Below are 19,428 nucleotides of genomic sequence, written 5' to 3'. Positions count from 1 at the left end.
TCAGATAATCACACAACCAATAATCCCATGTAGTCGTACAAATCTACTAGTCTAACACATTTCAACATCTATCATCTAACCATGCAAATCTACCACATACTCAGTATTCCAATAATCAATGTATAACAGGATATCAATCCAATGGGTTGGGGAGTAAAGTTTTGTTTCGTGAAACTCTCAAGTTTTGATGGTACGAAACACGTACCAGAGTACTAATCATATTCCTTTTTTAATGACCATAAATGGTGGGTCCAGATCAGGTAACCGTAATGGTATGTCTTGTCATCTCCCAGATTAAGATGACAACACTTGATCATTCTAGATGGTCTTGTGAATTACGTTGCTAGTGTGCATTCATAACCCATAGAAGTAGATGAAATGAGATACCATATTCATCAAATAGTTTGATGGCTCGGGTGCCTTTATGACTTTCACCAGCCAAGGAAGCCCTTAGAGGTGTAGTCAAGTCCTTTTTTATAAATGGTTTATCCTCCTGATAATTGTGGACTTGGATCTGTGAGGATCGATTGGGGTGGGTATTTATAGGTATGAGGTTTTATATATATCCAAATCGAAAATATATTTATATATTGTTTGGTAATAGTTGGTTTTGCAGGATTAAGATATATATATATATATATATATATATATATATATATATATATATATATATATATATATAACATTGTGGGATTGAAAGCCCCATGTACTCATCAGGTTTCCCAATTTGACCCACTCGGTTTGTATGCATCACATTTATCAAGACTTAAGCCACTGGAACATGATTAAGATGTAAAGTAATTAAGAGACAGACTGCAATGATGTTCATGACCATTAGGTCTTTACATTGTAACTTATGTATCTGTATTGATTATGACATCCTTATGATTTCATTTGAGACAATATTTGTTCTCGAAAAGATTTTTATATATACTGGAATTTTCCGCAAATGAAGTATCATGATTTTTAAAGTGTAAAGAAAGTTCTTTTTGGTTCTAAAAATTAGAGGATGTCACAATTAGTTTATTATTATGTTTCATTTTGCGTGTTTACTTCCATGAGTAATTTAAATATTATCAAATTCCACAATCGATCATACTTTTGGGAGTAAGTATTGAATTAAGACTGTCATTAATTGTTTGTAGATTGTCTATAGGGATTGGGCATTGCATAAAGATTTATACAATATTCATGAGTACTTGGAAATAGGAATTTAAGTATTCGATAAACTCACGCTTAGATATTACTTCATGGATTCAATCATATGTAATTATAAGATGATAATATCTACTATTTTTAAAGTAGAGATATATATTTCATAGTTTACAAATCAGTCGTTCCTTCGTTTGCTAAAACACATCTCATAACTGGATGTTATAAAGGGTTATTTAATGTATGGTTTGGTAAGTAAAATGTATTACTATATAGTCAAAGTAATTTGATCCTTTTAACTTAACAGGAGAAACGATATCTTTGGGCCCCATCGGTGATTTGAGTTGATCTATAAGAACTAGGCCTAGTTAGGTCAAAATTAATGTGTTCGGTTTGTAATATGAATTTCATCATATACAAACTGAGAAACAAAAAAATAAACATGAGGTTGATCATTAAATCCATGTGATGCGTATTTTGAATGAACTAGTTTTTAGTTATAGTTCCTAGTCTATCACATCTAAACCACACCTTACACGCAGTGAACATGATCGAGTATAGTATAGTTTTGATAAGCGAGGGTGTCGAACTCAAACATAACGTTAGTGAAATAATATTTGAATATTTGATTTTAGGTTATACTAAATAAACGAAATCAAGAAAAGGGGGTTTTGATTATAAAACTCAACTAAATCAATAGTTAAACTAACTAGATAAACTAATTAGAAATGAATCACTTCAATTAATTTGTTTTAGTTTGGATTACTTCTTAAAATCATGGTTAACTTTGTTAACAGTGCAATGGATCTATTAGTTGGTTGCATAATTCTAACGTGACTATTTATCTTGATTAGATTTCCTAGTACTATTAATTAATGAAGAACTAACACAGTGATCATGTAATTAGTGAACACATAATTAATTTAATATATTCAGATTATGAATGATATGATCTATTGATTTCTCATCAATGGTCATGAAAATTAATCAAAGCATAACATGGGTATCTAATACTCTCTAACACAGTCAAAGTCGCGGATTAACATTACCTGACCGTTGTATTTGATCAATCTCTAGTCCTAACAGTCTAATGATCATAAACTTATTAATATTCATGTTAATGTAATTAGATTGGTCCTCTTAACTTCACATAACTCAAAGATTAGAAATGGAGGCTAGGGTTTCCTTTTGGAGGCTGAGGGAGAGTGAATGAGGCCGAGGGTGGGCAACCTTAGCCATCACATTCCCTTAAATAACGGTCAAACCCTGGATTAAAGATTTTCATTAAATAACGGCCACGCCGTGACGCTAGCTTAAAGCCCATGAAAAATCTAGTATTGGTCATGTCATGGGACTCCATCACCATGTCATGGCCACCAGAGACCCAAAAACCAAATTATTAAAATTACTTAAAAAGGAACGTATCTAAAACTTGGAGTTGTAATCCATAACCTTCCACAAAGTAAACGGTTTTGGGATTCCCTAACTGGGCATTCCTAAAGCATCCTAATAACTAGGAAACTAGATAACTACCTGAATTTGAAATATTATTGTTATATGTTCAAATTAAGGTTTCTAGGGTTTTCTAAACATCTATAAATAGAACCCTTGGGTTAACTATTTTTGTCCACTCCTACTACCAAAAAAATAACCAAATTTCTTCCCAACCTCCTCTATTTTATTGTCTTGTAGTTCTAGGTTTTGGGTACAAAGCATTATAGAATTTATACTTTTGGTGCTATAGCTTTCCAAGATCTACAAAGGGAGGGATTGAAGAAATTGTGTACTACAACAATTATATAACCCTAGATCTACTAATTTTGATTATATTAGGGTTCTAGTAGGGATCCTTACGTTCATTGTATTTTGTCTTCAAAGTGTTATGACATAGATCCTTATAGGTTTCATGTTCCCTTAAATTTTAAGTGATTTTCCGCATGTACATGTTTATTATGACCTATAAAACTCATCAATATGGATGATAAACAAAGTGTATAATTATTACATTTTGATACCTCCTTAAAATCAGAAACCTCATCAAGTACTTCTCTATCAACATCCTTGGAAAGCATAAATACTCCTTAAGAATCTATATCAATGTTCCTTGAAGTATTAAAAAATATGTAACATTTAAAAACAAATATTTACAACTGTTGTGATCAGTTTGTTTTTTGACACAAAATAATCTTAAGGGAATCTCCAAAAGATAGCATTTCATATATATATTTTTAAGTCTACCGTTATAATTTTAAAAATTATATTAGTTGATACTAATATTTTAATAAATAAAAAAAATTGTAAAATAATATTTAGGATAATACTTTTTATCTTTGTTATTAGTATCATTTAAAAGTTTGACGGTTTTTTTATGTTATAAATTTTTATATCTAAACATTAGTTGTATGTAAAATAAACTATTATGAAATATAAGAATTATAAAGGACAAAAATTAGAAAAAGATTAATGCCTTGTTTGGCAAAATAAAATATTTTGGTTTATTTAATGAGAAAACGTTACTATAACCCCCATGAACGTACACATTTTGGTTTAAAAGGTCTCTTATGTTATTTTTTGGTTTTATAAGGACATGAATTCACATTTTACCAGTTTTAAGGTCATTTTCTAAAAAGTGAAAGACACCTCATACGTCAAATCACATGACACGTAATGTATGGTTAAATGATATATCTAACCCTTCCTCTACAAGATATATTCTTCTTTAGTCGGTTTCATTTGTCCCTTTCTTCTCTTTTCTTCTATTGTCCCTCGAAAAAAGACCCCCTTAGATTCTTGCGATAGCCGTCTACATGAAGATCGATCTATATTTTGTTGCTATGTTTACGAGGTATCCAGTGATCAGTTACTCAGATGGAGCGGGGCAGAGGTTTGAGGATGTGGATTTTCCTGTAATGAACAAAAACATATTTCTATTATTCATTCAAAGATTCACAAAACAAAACATGCATTAATGTGTACTTTTGCATGCTCGATATTGAGTTCCCTGGTGGATTGAGGATAATAGCAACTGAGAAAGACTACCAAGAGTTGATCGAAGTAGGGTATGATTGTGGTTGTGTAATTTCTATGTACATGGATCATGTTGGTGTTTGTTCATCAATGGATTCTTGATGAGATAGATAAAGTATGCACCCCCGAGGACAAGTTTTCTGGTGTAGGTGAAGTAATAGAAGAGTTGCATGATAAGACAGAAGCAGACGTTGACCTGGATGAAGTGCAAGTGCAAGGTAATTTGGACGATAACATTGAAGATGGTGATTGCATTCAAATGAACATGACCTTGAATGATGCATTTTTGAACAACCTCTGCCTTAAGGAGCAGCCAACTCCAGACAGTCCACCTCATGGGATCCATATGACCAGATGGATGAAAACGCGTTAGTTCATGAGGAGTTAACAACTTTTAATGAAAATGTTCATTGGAAAAAGCAAAACCATGTGTTAGGAATGAGATTTGAAAGTCCTAAACAACTAAAACATATGTTGTGTAATTATGCTGTTGTAAAAGGTTATCAGTTGTGCTACAAAAAAAATTACAGTAGGAGACTTTTAGTTAAATTTTGTTCATGGCAGTGCAAGTTTAGATTGTGGGCTTCGTGGATGAGTGAAGAAATTTCTTTCTAGATTGAATCTCGCAAGTTTAGATTGTGGGCTTCGTGGATGAGTGAAGAAATTTCTTTCTAGATTAAGTCTCTTATAGATGAGCAAGAAATTTTAAAATGGGGTCAATTGTAAACTATGCATGGATTGGTAGCCAATTCATAACACAATTATTACAAAAACAAAAAATGAATGTTAGGCTACTTGAGGAAGAAGTGAAACAAAATTTTGGAATTGGTGTGAGTATAGGATAGTGTAAGAGAGTAAAGAAATATGCAATTGAACTAATTGAAGGCACACTATATGAGCATTATGCCAAGCTTTGGTCATATGGTGAGGAGATAAGAAGATCCAACAATATGCATGATGGGAATACATATTTTAGTAAGTTTTATATATGTTTTGAGGGGCTAAAGCAAGGTTGGAAAGGCAGTTGTAGAAGAGTAATAAACTCATATGGTTGTTTCTTAAATGAGTTATGTAGTGGAGAGTTGTTATGTGTCGTAGGAAGAGATGCTAACAATCATATTTTCCCAATAGCATGAGTTGTCGTTTGTGTGGAAAACAACGAAAATTGGAAATGGTTTTTGGAGAATCTTATAGATGATTTGTAACATCCCAAAGTTCAGGACCAAAAATTTCATTTTTAATTAAGTTATTATTAAACCAATAGTATAAGAAAACATCCTAAATAACATACCATATCGTAACCAAAGTGTCAATAATCAAAACATGTTATCATAAAACAATATAATAGTGTAATCCCAAAGATCTCATGTGCGGAAAACATAGTGTGATGCGCTGCGATCGAGCCGACTCCTTTCTTTTGATAGCAAATACCTGAAACCAAAACTGTAAACCGTAAGCATGGATCTTAGTGAGTTCCCCCATCATGCCACATACGATACAATAAAAATACTGCCAAGCATATATGGGTGCCCAACCTACCCTGTTGAACATATACGGGTGCTTAACCTACCCTTGTTAGGCATACCGGGGTGCCCGAGCTACCCTTATCAAGCATATCTGGGTTCTCGACCTACCGTGCTAGGCATATCTAGGTACCCAACCTACCCTCCTGTTTATTTCAACCGGTTATAGAGACTATTTCATCCCTACCACTACCACATAATAACATAGCATAACTTATTGCCAGGTACATCTGGGTGCCCGACCTACCCTCCGGTTTATCTCAACCGGCTACGGGGTCTAACCTACCCACTACCACTATCACATAATATCATAGCATAACATACTGTCAGGCACATCTGGGTGTCCGACCTACCCTCTGGTTTATCTCAACCGTCTACAGGGTCTAACCTACCCCTACCACTATCACATAATATCATAGCATATTAGCACATAAAGCATAACATATAGTGGCATACCTGATAATTATCACAGATACAATCGTCTCAGCTATAATCAACTACTAGTGGGTCGAATTAGTGCCTTCGACCCACTTTTACTGGAAGGTAACTCACCTCACACTGCTGAAGTCCCACAAATAAACTCTAGATGTTGGATGATAGGTTCCTGAACTGTCAACATCAAAACAACACCAAATTAATAATTGGTTTCCAACACATAACCATAAGTCCATGCTTAGGGTAAAAGACTACTTTGCCCCTATCTTAGCTTAATTCAAGCCCAAGGCCCAATCCAAAGGCCCTAAAAGTCAAACTATGAACCCAAGCCCAACATATGACCCAATTTTCCAAATTGGGCCCAAACCCTTACATGGTCTTACCCTAAGGCCCAACCATTAATTTCAGTCCAAAAATTTGGCATTCTAATTGTCCAATATCTCATAATCATCAAGGCCCAATTATGGCTCATCTATGGCCTAATTTTCCAAATTAGGCCCAAACCCCTCACATGAGCCTTACCCTAAAGCCCATCCAAATATTCTAGTCCATATGCTTGTTCTTGGATGGCCCATTAATAGCCTAATAACCAAAGCCCAAAAGAAAGGCCCAACTCAAGGCCCAAGCAAGATTAGGGTTTTCACATAAAATGACGATTAGGGTTAAGTGTTTCTTACTTAAACCATTAAGGACTTAATCCATTAAGTCCATCACTCCTCTAGGCCATTCATACGATATTGTTGGGCACAATTCAAAATTCCAATCTAACAGTCCAAACGCATGTCCCGACAATCCAATGCTAATATTTTTCAAAATTAGGGTTTTCTAAACCCTAATTAGGTTTTCCAACCCAATCACAACCCAATTAGTCCAATGGTTAGATTTTAAGGTTGATTAATGTTTTATTAGGTCGACTAGGGTTTCCTTAGGTCAATTAGGGTTTCATTAGGTCGAGCACCACCTATTGCCACCTCGGGGGGTGGTGGTCGACGCGACACCCGGCATAGCCACCACCTCACGGTGGTGGTCATGCTTCTAGTCCAATCATGTCCAAGTATCCCAAACGAAACCTAAACACAAGCAAGAGCACACCGCCACCCAACACGGTGACTGGTATCGGTAGAAGGTGGCAACCACCACCTCACAGTGGTGGTTATGAATTTATTGATTATTCCGTCACCCATTACAATTATACAATGCAATATCCCAAAATAAACACACACACAATAAGTTAAACACATACACGCACACACAACCACCCTTGTGGTGGCCGGTGGTGGTACAAGGTGGCAGCCACCACCTCACGGTGGTGGTAGTGGCCTTTCTCGCGAATTCCGACCAAAAAAACCCACACACAACACATAATCATAGCAGAAATACACATACACATTTTTTGTTTGCAAAATGGACCTATCCATCCACTTGGTCGTGTTTGGTGACGGCAACAGCAACACTGGTAGCAACAGCGGCGACTGACGGTGTTTCACAACAGCAACAAAAGCCTAGCGTCCGACGACAACTTTGTCTTCAACAGGAACGGTTAGTGGCGACGCAAACGGAGCTGAGACGTAGTACTGACGAAGCGAAGACGGCCAGAAGATGGAGGAGGAGTGATTATGGCGGGGGAGGTGGCGGCGGCAGCGGTGCACCGACAACAAGAGATGGAGACGAGGAAGGCACACAGTCTCCGACAGGAACAACGGCAGTGACGTTGTGGTTCTTCTTTCAACCACTTCTTCCTGACAAGCACGATGATTGCCTTCGTCGACAGTGAGGTAGCATCGATCGGTGGTTTCACCAGCAGCAGGTTCGAGGTGGTGGCTTCGATGGTTGGCGACCTCAACAGTGATAGTGGTGCGGCACCGGAAGTCGAAGAAGTGAAGGTGGCGGCTGATGAACCCAGATGTGGTGGCGGCGTAAACATTGCTAGGGTTAGGGTTTGGATGGGGGTGACGGGTTATATACCCCGTCTCCATGAACAACTTCCCCATATTTACATTACCAGCCCTCCATCCTAATTATTTTCAAATGAAGGCCGTAATTTACCCTTTTAGCCATCAGCATTCCAGATTCATTTCAATTTAGGTCCAATACTTACCAAACACCCCTCCGTTTGGAGAATCTTTTGCAAAACTAATCCATAATTTACCTTTTTAACCCCCAAAATCTCAATTATGACATGTTCAACCATTCCTTCTCTTTTTTCTTTCAAATTAAATCCAAATTTACCCAAATAGCCCCTCCTCTACGAAATATTTTCAGTATAAGTCCACAAACAACAAAACGAGCCCAATTGATTATCCTTTAGCCATATGATCAAATATTTTTCCACTACAAATCTCGAAAGTATTCTTTAGACCTCCAAAATAAGTTATAATGCTAATTACACACTTTTTCACTAAACTCTTTATTTAAACATATTCATATATCGGAATAAAATAATACTTAAAACGCATCTTCGGATTTTAGGGTTTATCTTGGAAACAGGGTGCTACAACTCTCCCCCCACTTAAATTAGATTTCGTCCTCGAAATCATTCCTTACCACTCCTGACACGCCAAACAACTTGTGCAACACAACCATAACCACAAGCATACCGTAGCATTTCTAAGGCAACTGAAACCATTCCTCATAGGGTTCTAAATCCCGAAGATGAACGGATTCCTTGCAACATGATCACATCTACTCCGTCTGAAATCTGTAGCCTCGAGATGGTCTGACTCCCTGACAGATCGCCCATATAGCATCATTATTGTTGAATCCCATCCACTTATCTCTCAACTAACTATTCAACTTTTGATAACTGGAGGTTCCCACTGGAAAACAGAATCACATACCTCATTATCCCTACAAATCATTTATACGTGGCCAAGGCTAAGATAATCCCTTGAGTAGAATCCCTCATAAAAGTCAAACTATGAACCCAAGCCCAACATATGGCCCAATTTTCCAAATTGGACCCAAACCCTTACATGGTCTTACCCCAAGCCCCAACCATTTATTCCAGTCCAAAAATTTAGCATTCTAATGGTCCAATATCTCATAATCATCAAGGCCAAATTATTGCCCATCTATGGTCCAATTTTCCAAATTGGGCCCAAACCCATCACATGTGCCTTACACTAAAGCTCATCAAAATATTCTAGTCTATATGCTTGTTCTTGGATGGCCCATCAATAACCCAATCACCAAAGCCCAATAGAAAGGCCCAACTCAAGGCCCAAGCAATATTAGGGTTTTCACATAAAATGACGATTAGAGTTAAGTGTTTCTTACTTAACCTATTAAGGACTTAATCCATTAAGTCTATCACTCCTATAGGCTATTCATATGATATTGTCGGGCATAATTCAAAGTTCCAATCTAACAGTCCAAACGCGGTTGCCGACAACCCAACGCTACTATTTTCCAAAATTAGGGTTTCCAACCCAATCACAACCCAATTAGTCCAATGGTTAAATTTTTAGGTGGATTAATGTTTTATTAGGTCGACTAGGGTTTCCTTAGGTCAACTAGGGTTTCATTAAGTTGAGCACCACCCACTGCCACCTCGGGTGGTGGTGGTCAACAGTGGCACCCGACGGTAGCCACCACATCACACTGGTTGTTATGGTTCTAGTATAATCATGTCCAAGCTTCCCAAACGAAATCTAAACATACACAAGAGCACACTACCACCCAACACAGCGACTGGTGGCGGCAACCACCACCTCACGGTGATGGTTATGAATTTCTTGATTATTCCGTCACCTATTACAATTATACAACGCAATATCCCAAAATAAACACACACACAATAAGATAAAGATAAATACACATCCAACCTTGTGGTGGCCAGCAGTGGTACAAGGTGGCAGCCACCTTATAGTGGTGGTGGTGGCTTTTCTCACGAATTCTGACTAAACAACCCCACACACAACACATACTCATACCAGAAATACACACACATACAAATTTTTTGTTTGCAAAATGGACCTAGCCACCCACCTGGTGGCATTTGGTGATGACAGAAGAAACACTGGTGGCAACAGCGGCAGCTAACGGGGTGTTAAAATAATACTTAATAGGGCAAGCATAAAAGGGTCTTCCAAGGTTGGACGGAGTGGAAGATATTCTTATTATGGCGACACATCCACACGAGCATTTCATCATTTTCACTTCATTAATTACAAGGGATCCTTAATTCCAAAACCAAAAAATCACAGGGAAAAAGAGAGGGATGTATGTCCGCTTCGTTGTTGAGTAAGGAAGTAAAGTACTTATAAAAAGGAAATGATGAAAATACCCATTTATTTGACCTCACGCACATCTGTCATAGTTGATGCACCACACACACTTAATTACCATTAACTAAGGCAAACAAAGTACATACAGGTATTAATATTTACCAAACAACAACATATTCATAATCTTTTCTACTGCTTATCATGTTCATGGATCCATCGAAAGTTAGCCTAAAACAACACCAATGAACTCAAGAAATTATAAGCCATTCATGTCTGATTTTATCAGATATGTATTTTAATTTACAAAATGCCTATTACAGGTAACCAGGAATTCAAAATACATCCAAACATTACCATTACAACCACCACTGGAGCACCACTACCTACACAAACGAAATACACATAATCATAATAACACACACACACACACACACACACACACATATATATATATATATATATATATAAAACAAGAAACACCATTAAACCTAACAGTATACTACGAGCACTAGATTAGCATACCACCACAACCTATGTCCATGAGATTCACTTGCTGATTATCAAGTGAATGATGAAAATCATGTCCAGGAACATGGCGACGACAACACCCACAACCAACATAGCAATCATTTTAATCTACTTCTCAACATGGTCGGACCTTTGCGGCATGTTGAGGACATCCACCCTGAAATGAAGGTAATCTCGACCCATCTCCCCCTTCATACACTCGACTTGACCTTGTTGCTCAACTATCTTTTTACCATAGTCACAGAAGATCGTGTGCAAATCATTCAAGTTAAGCCTGTCTATTGAGCTTATGGAGTTTTTGGAGTTTATAGTATCTGGTGATGGTGGTGGGGTAGGATCCATGGAAGACGGTGAAGGGAAAAAGGAGTATTGTCGAATGGTTGTCGTTTAGTGTTTGGCCGGAAATGGTAACAAGAATTTAGGGTTTTGTCCAGCAGACCCTTCTATTATATACTAGGGGACCACTGAACCCTTAGGGCCCAAGCAAGCCAACTCGTTCGTGAGTCGGTGACGTGTCATTTGAGTTGGGTGATTTGACTCTCTAAATGAGTTGGGTGATGACTAGGCAAGGAAACCGGTTGAATTGGGTCAAAATCCCTAATTAGTCAGTAAAATGTGAATTCATGGCCTTGTTAAGCCAAAAAATAACATAAGGGACATTTTAAACCAAAATATGTAAGTTCGTGTGGTTATAGTGATATTTTCCCTATTTTAATTTGCTGTAAAACCGTGTAACTTATTTTAGCTTTTAGCTTGTAAAGTTATGTATAAGGTAGTTTTTAATAAATTATTTTTAAAAAGGTTTTAATAAGCCGATGAAGTTTTTTTATAAATATTTTAAGTTTGTTTTAATTATATAAATTCTTTTTTTTAATTATATATGTAAATGTATAGTTATGATTTTTTTTTATTACAATCTAACTTATAAATTATTTTTTACTAAAGATTACTAATTCAAGCTTTTAGTTTTTTATGAATTATTTTTTACTAAAGATTACTAATTCAAGCTTTTAGTTTTTTATGAAATGAAAAATCTACTTTTCCCTATCACCACTAAAATCTCAAGCGATAATTAAACACATGATCTCTCAAATGAAATAGCCACTTCTTACCATTAGATTGACGACTATTTTCAATTGAAAACTAAAAAGTTAAAAATAATAAAAAAATTAGAAAGAAATATTAAAAGAAAACTCATTTTTCAAAAGGTAAAAACTTTTTAAAACAATAAAAAAAGGAGGGAAATACTAATCTAGCCATTTTCCCTAATTACCTATCAAAAGATAGCAAAAAAAAAAAAAAACTTTAGCCAAAAATGGTCCCCGAAAGAGTAGATGGCTAGAGTTTATTACGGTCAACGAGAATTGACTACGGTAAAATGGAGGTAATCTATTGTTTTAGGGCAATGAATTGTTGTTTCCCGGCCCGTCTACTCTTTCATGGTCCATTGGTCCATATTATATAATGTATAATTTTTCAGATTAGGTTACTTTTTGGTATTTATTCCTTGGTTTGCCTACTATTTTTTTTTTCAATGGAACACTCGAAGAACAACTATGTACATCTATTTTTTTATCAAAATTTTACCGTATTCTTGATTAGGAGTAATTTTTGTATATAAGGATAACTTTAAAAAAAAACCGAAAAAATAAAATAAAACCGTAACCTTCATACGAAACCTACGGATTTTATTTTACTTTTTCGTTTTTTTTAATCTTGTTAATTGTAACCAATTATATCTATATTATGATTCCAATATTTTTTTTTTTTGAAAAACTCAAAAAAATTAACGAAACCGTAGGTTTTTTGGTAACCTTCGGTGTATAATCAATTAATGAATAGTTTGTGCATTAAAAAGGTGTACATTGTAGGTTTCCTTAAATCTACGTTTTTTTTCCCTTGTTTTTTCAAAAAAAAAAGTTATAAACAATAAAAAAACCACTCTACATTTTACAAACAGTATTTGTTATCAAAATAATTCTTAAAAAAAATACTCTCCGTTTATTTTTTAAAAAAGAAAAAAAAAATTCAAACCGTAGAGTTTAACCAAAAATCATAAGCTACGGTTTGAGAAACCATAACTTTTCGAGAGAATACTGAAGATTCTAAATTAACCACGGTTTTAGATGTTTAAAATGGAAAAAATATACTTAACCCGAAATAGTAGATCATTTGGCAAAATAGTAACCCACTCTAATTACCAACGGTTTCATGGGTTATTTTTAAATAATTAGCTAATTTTTAGCTAAGAATGATTAAATAATTACTTAATTAGGCTAGATTAGTAATTTCCTATAAAAAAAAATACCAGCAAAAATTGCTGAAATAACGTAACAATTGTTAGATATTAGGATCATTTAACTTTAGAAAATTTCATTTTTTATTAAAAGTTAAAACAACCAAAATACAAGTGACTGTATTAATTAACAACAATGACGAAGGGGGAGGGTATCTGACGCACGACCCTCACCATAATCAAAATTAAGGTCTCAAAATTACATACATCAATCCTCAAACGTGATTAATCCAACGTCTAAGAATCGGTCGGGTACATATCTTATCATGAGGGCGACCGCTTCCTAAACAAAACTTTCGCTACATACTGTACTTTTCTCTACCTCTCTCTCTCATTAGTTCGTTGTTATCTAAGTTTGTAAAATCTCCATCTCTCTAGACTTTCTCTCTCTATATCTATATCTCAACACATATACATACAGATAAATGTATATACACGCGGTGCTAGCAAAATCAAAACCCTAGAAGACCCTCGATTGCGATCGGACAAAGTTGGAATCGAAATCGATGATCGACATTATCGATCGGCGCTTTGATCTGCGATAATTGGACTGGAGTCTCGAGGTTTTTTATTCATCGATTCGAGATAGAGAGATGTATAAGAACCAGCTGCAGGAGCTGGCGCAGAGGAGCTGCTTTAATTTGCCGTCGTACATAAGTATAAGAGAAGGTCCAGATCACGCGCCACGGTTCAAGGCCACTGTTAACTTTAACGGCGAGACGTATGAGAGCCCTAACTACTGCACCACGTTGAGGCAGGCTGAGCACTCGGCCGCTGAGGTGGCTTTAAATGCACTCGCTAGCCGTGGTCCGTCTAATTCTTTGGCTGCTCGAATACTGGTGAGTCTTTTGTTTTTTTAGGGTTTGTAAGGTTTAACCTTCAGAAATGGGTATTTTAACTTCCGTTTTCTTAATTCATGTTTTTTTAGAAGACTATTTGCTTGATGTAGCATGTCTTTGAAATTCAATTGCTATAACAATTTAATAAATGTATAGGAAGTCCGCGTAAGTGAAGAAAATGTAATCTCAATTCATACAGCTTAATTTGTAGGCTCTAGGGTTTCATCAGATGGAGGAATTTTTACATCTATTATTCAATTACCTAGGCCATTATGAGGACATGTAGAACATTGTTGTATGCAATGGGGATTTCGGAGAGAGTTGCATTCAATGTTTAGTTGATATGAAGGATATGTGTCAAGTATGATTTGAAATGCTTATTCCCTTTTTCTTGTGTACAATAAGATTTCAATGCAAGTTAATTGGATTGACACTTGACATGATATAAGAGAAGATCGAGTATTGATTCTAGTTTCTAACACCTTTAAAGTTTAAACATTGTATTTGGCACTGATCTTGTAATGTACATGATACAGGATGAGACAGGGGTGTACAAGAACCTTTTGCAAGAGGTTTCACAAAGAGTAGGGGCATCATTACCAACATATACAACTTTTAGGTCAGGCCTTGGGCATTTACCTGTGTTCACATGCACTGTAGAATTAGCTGGCTGTACATTTACAGGTGAACCAGCCAAGAATAAGAAACAAGCTGAAAAGAATGCTGCCATGTCAGCTTGGTCATCTCTCAAACTTTGTAAGCCACATAATCATTATATATATATAAAGAAAATGGGTTTATGAAAAAGATCTACTTACGTTTTATCATCTAATGTTCAGTGACTCAGCAAACAGAAAGTTCACCGATGCAAAAAGGGATGCTGGAGGAGCAGGAGCATGTGATTGTAGCTCGTGCTTTACAGAAATTCAGATTAAAGGCAAGAATGTCGAATATACCCTTTCCTATCCAGTTTCCATCACCAAATCCAAAGCCAAACACTTCACAGTCACCACCATCCACAACATCAAAAATACTTCCTTTAATATGTCCAAAAACAACCCCTCGAAGTAGGCCCCATCTCACCACATTGTTAGATAACGATGAAGCATCCAACAAAACACCGCCTCAAAACACCAACAGAAACGAAAAGCAGTCTCCCCGACCCCACAAGTTTCCTGCGGTCGGAGCTGCACCGTATATCCCCGTGCGCCACTTCCGGGGGATCGCACCACCGGTCACCATACGGAATGCAATTCCGGTGTTCTCCGCTCCTCCGCTTCCTGTTCCACCACCGCATATTGGTATACCGCAGGGTAATCAGCTTCCGCCGCAGTTCAGGGGGATGCCGCCAATGTGCGGTGGTGTAGCACCTCCGGTGACCATAAGACAGGCGGTGCCGGTTTATTCTTCCCCCAACATCGCTAAACCCCCTGTCACCTCGATGCCGGAGAAAGGGCATGCAACTCCTACTCCTGAAGATTCAAAGCCGAAGCCGATTTCCACCTCAGCAATATGTGTGAGTGTGACACAAAAGGAAGAAGAGGGTAAATTTGAACAAGTGAAAGTGGAAGAGAAGTTGAAGGAGTTGCACGTTTGAATGTTTGATGTGAGGTGAAAACGAGGCTTTTGTTTTGCAAAATCTATTATGGCTACGGTTGATTTATATATATATAATATATTTTGGTGGTGGAAACTGGATAGAGATTTTACTGATGAGAGACAAAGGAGGTTGTTGCCGTTGGCCTCTTGGAGTCGTATTTTTGGGGTGGGGTTTGTTTAATGGTTAGTAGGTTGGAAAGATGGTGGTTGTTGTGGGTTTTGGAAGGAAGTTGTGGGTAGAATCTTGGAAACAAAATTGTTGTATAATTTTACAATTTGGTACTCGGATTTATTGTCTACTTGTGTTGGACTTGCGTTTGAAAGGTACAAAGGTATAAGCTATATATTAATATCGTCTGTTTTGGGTTTCCATATGTTTTTTTTTTTGGCACCACATTACCTTTTAAACATTCTCATTTTCTACATCTACAATTGTGAAATGGATTCACAATCATCTAGTTTCGATTTTTTTTTTATTATCAAGCTATGACGATGAGTCTTCCACGTGACGTTAACCTTTTTTCATTCTCTTTGGTGATACTGCAAGGTCAAACGGGCTAATAAATACAAAATTTTATGTAGACAGAAATCATGAAGCATCAGATGATCATCTCGTCGAATATTAAGTTCGCTAAGAAATCCCTTTATGGCGCTGACATATTTAGAATGAGGTTATGGATGCAAAGAAATATTCTTACGAATTGTTTATGATATGGATAAAGACAATATTCATATTTTAAATTATCAGGCAAAATGTCTTTTACTCCATTACATACATGCAATACGTTAACTTGCATACGAGACGGCTCCAGATGCTTGTGATGCATATTTGAAGATGTCTACAAGAACTTAACATTAAAATCGAAGAGGTAGATTCGTAAAATCTATGGTTTTTGCATGCATTTTTTGGTGTTCCTGGTTCCAAAAACGACATCAACTTCCTTAACCAATCGTCGTTAGTGACCAATGTACTAAATGAAACAGTACCCAAATATCAATTTCGTGTTAATGGAGTATAATACAAGCATGGGTATTATCTTGGTGACATAATAATACCCGGAATAAAGCTCCTTTTGTGAAAATATTTGCATAGCCAAATGATGATAAACGATAAATGTTTAAGACAGCACAATAATCAACAAGGAATGTCGTTGATTATACAAGATGAAGGTCAATCATTATGTTCAAGGTGTCCTCAAAATATGTTGGGGTATTGTTTGAAACCATTTATCGGCAATGATTCATAGAAAAACTAGAAAAATTAATATACCTTTGATATATATTACAAAATTAGATTAGATTATACCGGATCGAGTGATATGTTCTTTTAATGAAAACAAACTTCCATCCCTTCAAAAATGTCTACAAATAAATCACGATACTCTTTGGGGTGATTGGTGAAAGATGAACATTTCTATGCAAATCAATCAAATCGATACCTATACTTCAGTATGGTATTCGGCTCTTACTTTTGGCCTTATTCGGTTTGAGTTCAATACCAATTCTAAGTTTAAACTAAACCTACTTTCTCAATGAAAACAATATCATTATTATGTCTTATATTTTGGTTGGTTCCGTATTCGGTTCTTACTTTTGACCATATTGGATTTTATGGGATCAATACTAGTTTGATTCAATTTCGGAATCGAACTCACCCTAGGCGAAAGATGTCACACCCTTATCATTCGTAATTGTAGGTAGGAAAGATTACAAAATAAGCAAATAAAGGTTATTAATAGGTTGCCTAATATGGTTTGGGTGACCCACCGACCCGACCCAATCGCCACCTTGATGCCAATCAGTCCGATAGAAACAAAGAACACCCACAAACAATCAATCAGTCTGCGTTGAGTGAATTATGAGACTACCGAATGTTGTCTGATAGCAACGAATTCTAAGCTCTTAAATTTCTTCTTCTTTTTTCGATTCAGCTAAAAAATCACTCGCCAGGGTTCAAAATCTGCGCCAGAGGGAGGGAGGGGATCTATATCTTTTTACCCAAGATATGTGGACGATACCTTTGGGGATTTCAGTAAACACCCTCTCTCCCAACTTCAACAAATTACCTCCTTTCTACCCTTCCAGGGTTCATCAATCGTCTATCCCTTCTCATCTCTCCAGATCAGGTACTTTTTCTTACCTATACATATAAATATCTGTATCTATAGCTGCATAATCTTATGAGGTATTTTGATCTGGAGTTTCATTATTATTATTATTATTATTATTATTATTATTATTTTGGTGGAAATACTATAAATTTTGTCTTTCTGATTAAAAATCTGTCTGTTGGTGTTTACGACTCCAATTCAGCTTAATGATACAGTGTTGGTGGCATCTTAATTGTGCCATTTTTGGTTTGGATTAAATGGGAATTGGGTTTAGTTTATGCCTTTTGTGGTTTATTAACACAATCTTCGATGTTCTGAGTGTTATATATCTTTCTACTGTATCTGAAACCTTGTCTTTATTGATCAGACTTTAGGATTTTCAAGAACCAACAATTATGGGTGAGCTTGAACTTTTTTCAGATGTTTAATCGTTTTGTAATTAAGTTAAACTGAAGGAACAATTGGTTCATGCTAAGGGTGTAAAGAGCTTGATCTTGATGAACCAATGGGCGTAGAATTGATCTTGGATTGCAGCCTTACCAAAAACGAAAATGTTGCATTTATTTTGCAACATCCTTCAAGAAAAATATCAACTTTACCACATTTAGAAAATAAAAAAAATCAATCTTTTGTTAAAAAGTTTTCGATTTGACATCAAATATCAAAGTCCGACTCTCTAACTTCTTTAGCTTTCATTGTTTCTCACTAGAAACGTTTGTATAAATTTCTTTCTAGACTCGATAGGGATTTGCAAAGCGAGTCAAGTGGTTGAAATATTTCCAATTGTATCCCCTGAAATTGTGGTGCGTGAGGCAAGAATCGAAGACTGTTGGGAGGTTGCAGAAACGCATTGTAGCTCCTTCTTCCCTGAATACTCATTCCCATTAGACTTTGTTTTGAGGATCGACAGACTCCTTGCACTGGTTTTTGGATTGTCAGTACCCACTGGTTGTAGACGAACATGTCTTGTTGCTGTCACCTCCACTTCCCAAGACGACGACAACAACACTTTCTTTATTGGTGACGAAGATCTCAAAATTGCAGGTTTTGGTGCAAAGATTAGTCTCAATAAAGGATATGTTGCTGGAATTTTGACTCTAGACACTGTCGCTGACTTTCTTCCTAGGAAAGGTCCTCTTCGTCAGAGAAGGTGATCATTTTGACTTTTCTTGTCAAAGTCGTCAAACTATAAGGGGGTAATCGTACACGTTTTCATATTTGCAGGACTGGAATTGCGTATGTGTCGAATGTTGCTGTGAGAGAAAGGTTTAGAAGAAAGGGAATAGCGAAAAGGCTTATAGCAAAAGCAGAGGCTCAAGCTAGAAGTTGGGGGTGTAGGTCAATCGCATTGCATTGTGACCTAAATAACCCTGGTGCCACTAATTTGTATAGAAGTCAGGGTTTTAAGGATATTAAAATACCCGAAGGAGCTAAATGGCCCCAGCCCAGGACCTCACCGGATATGCAGTTTAATTTCATGATGAAGCTCCTTGAGAAAAACCGAACCAATTGTTAGGTACAAGTAGTATTGCAAAAGGTACAAGTGATAAAGGGAGGGAGTCATAATGGTATGTTAGGGGTCTTAGTAACTGTTTATTTGTTTATACATGAAATGTAATTGTATATTGTTATAGGTAGTGTACTTGTTTGTTCTTTGTAAGGTAAATTAAAGTTTCGGTTTCTTTTTCTTGT

The 19,428-nt window shown here is 36.3% G+C and overlaps 2 protein-coding genes across 2 annotated transcripts; both read left to right on the top strand.

Moving 5' to 3' along the window:
• The first annotated feature begins 13,509 nt into the window (after positions 1–13,509).
• On the top strand, positions 13,510–15,975 carry LOC145032779 (double-stranded RNA-binding protein 2-like). Its single transcript, XM_078981701.1, has 3 exons — positions 13,510–14,026; positions 14,563–14,782; positions 14,866–15,975. The coding sequence occupies exons 1-3, from the start codon at positions 13,781–13,783 to the stop codon at positions 15,621–15,623; spliced, it is 1,224 nt and encodes a 407-aa protein (XP_078837827.1). The 5' UTR covers positions 13,510–13,780; the 3' UTR covers positions 15,624–15,975.
• Positions 15,976–17,355: 1,380 nt separating this feature from the next.
• On the top strand, positions 17,356–19,423 carry LOC145032778 (Acyl-CoA N-acyltransferases (NAT) superfamily protein). Its single transcript, XM_078981700.1, has 3 exons — positions 17,356–17,751; positions 18,472–18,886; positions 18,961–19,423. Exons 1-3 carry the CDS (start codon positions 17,631–17,633, stop codon positions 19,250–19,252), a joined length of 828 nt encoding a protein of 275 aa, XP_078837826.1. The 5' UTR covers positions 17,356–17,630; the 3' UTR covers positions 19,253–19,423.
• The last annotated feature ends 5 nt before the right edge of the window (positions 19,424–19,428 follow it).

The sequence above is a fragment of the Lactuca saligna genome, chromosome 2 (assembly GCF_052625555.1).
Source record: "Lactuca saligna cultivar CGN05327 chromosome 2, ASM5262555v1, whole genome shotgun sequence".
NCBI classification, from domain to species: domain Eukaryota; kingdom Viridiplantae; phylum Streptophyta; class Magnoliopsida; order Asterales; family Asteraceae; genus Lactuca; species Lactuca saligna.
Note: the sequence above shows the minus strand (reverse complement) of the source record. Positions and strands in the feature narration are given on the sequence as shown.

What these genes read in the sequence shown, in the direction of transcription:
- LOC145032778 (XM_078981700.1), top strand. Translation starts at nt 17,631, where the DNA reads ATGTGGACGATACCTTTGGGGATTTCAGTAAACACCCTCTCTCCCAAC. An exon ending in TTCTCATCTCTCCAGATCAG is followed by an intron (nt 17,752 to 18,471) that starts GTACTTTTTCTT and finishes ATTTCTTTCTAG; the next exon opens with ACTCGATAGGGATTTGCAAA. An exon ending in GGTCCTCTTCGTCAGAGAAG is followed by an intron (nt 18,887 to 18,960) that starts GTGATCATTTTG and finishes TCATATTTGCAG; the next exon opens with GACTGGAATTGCGTATGTGT.
- LOC145032779 (XM_078981701.1), top strand. Translation starts at nt 13,781, where the DNA reads ATGTATAAGAACCAGCTGCAGGAGCTGGCGCAGAGGAGCTGCTTTAAT. An exon ending in CTTTGGCTGCTCGAATACTG is followed by an intron (nt 14,027 to 14,562) that starts GTGAGTCTTTTG and finishes TACATGATACAG; the next exon opens with GATGAGACAGGGGTGTACAA. An exon ending in TTGGTCATCTCTCAAACTTT is followed by an intron (nt 14,783 to 14,865) that starts GTAAGCCACATA and finishes TCTAATGTTCAG; the next exon opens with TGACTCAGCAAACAGAAAGT.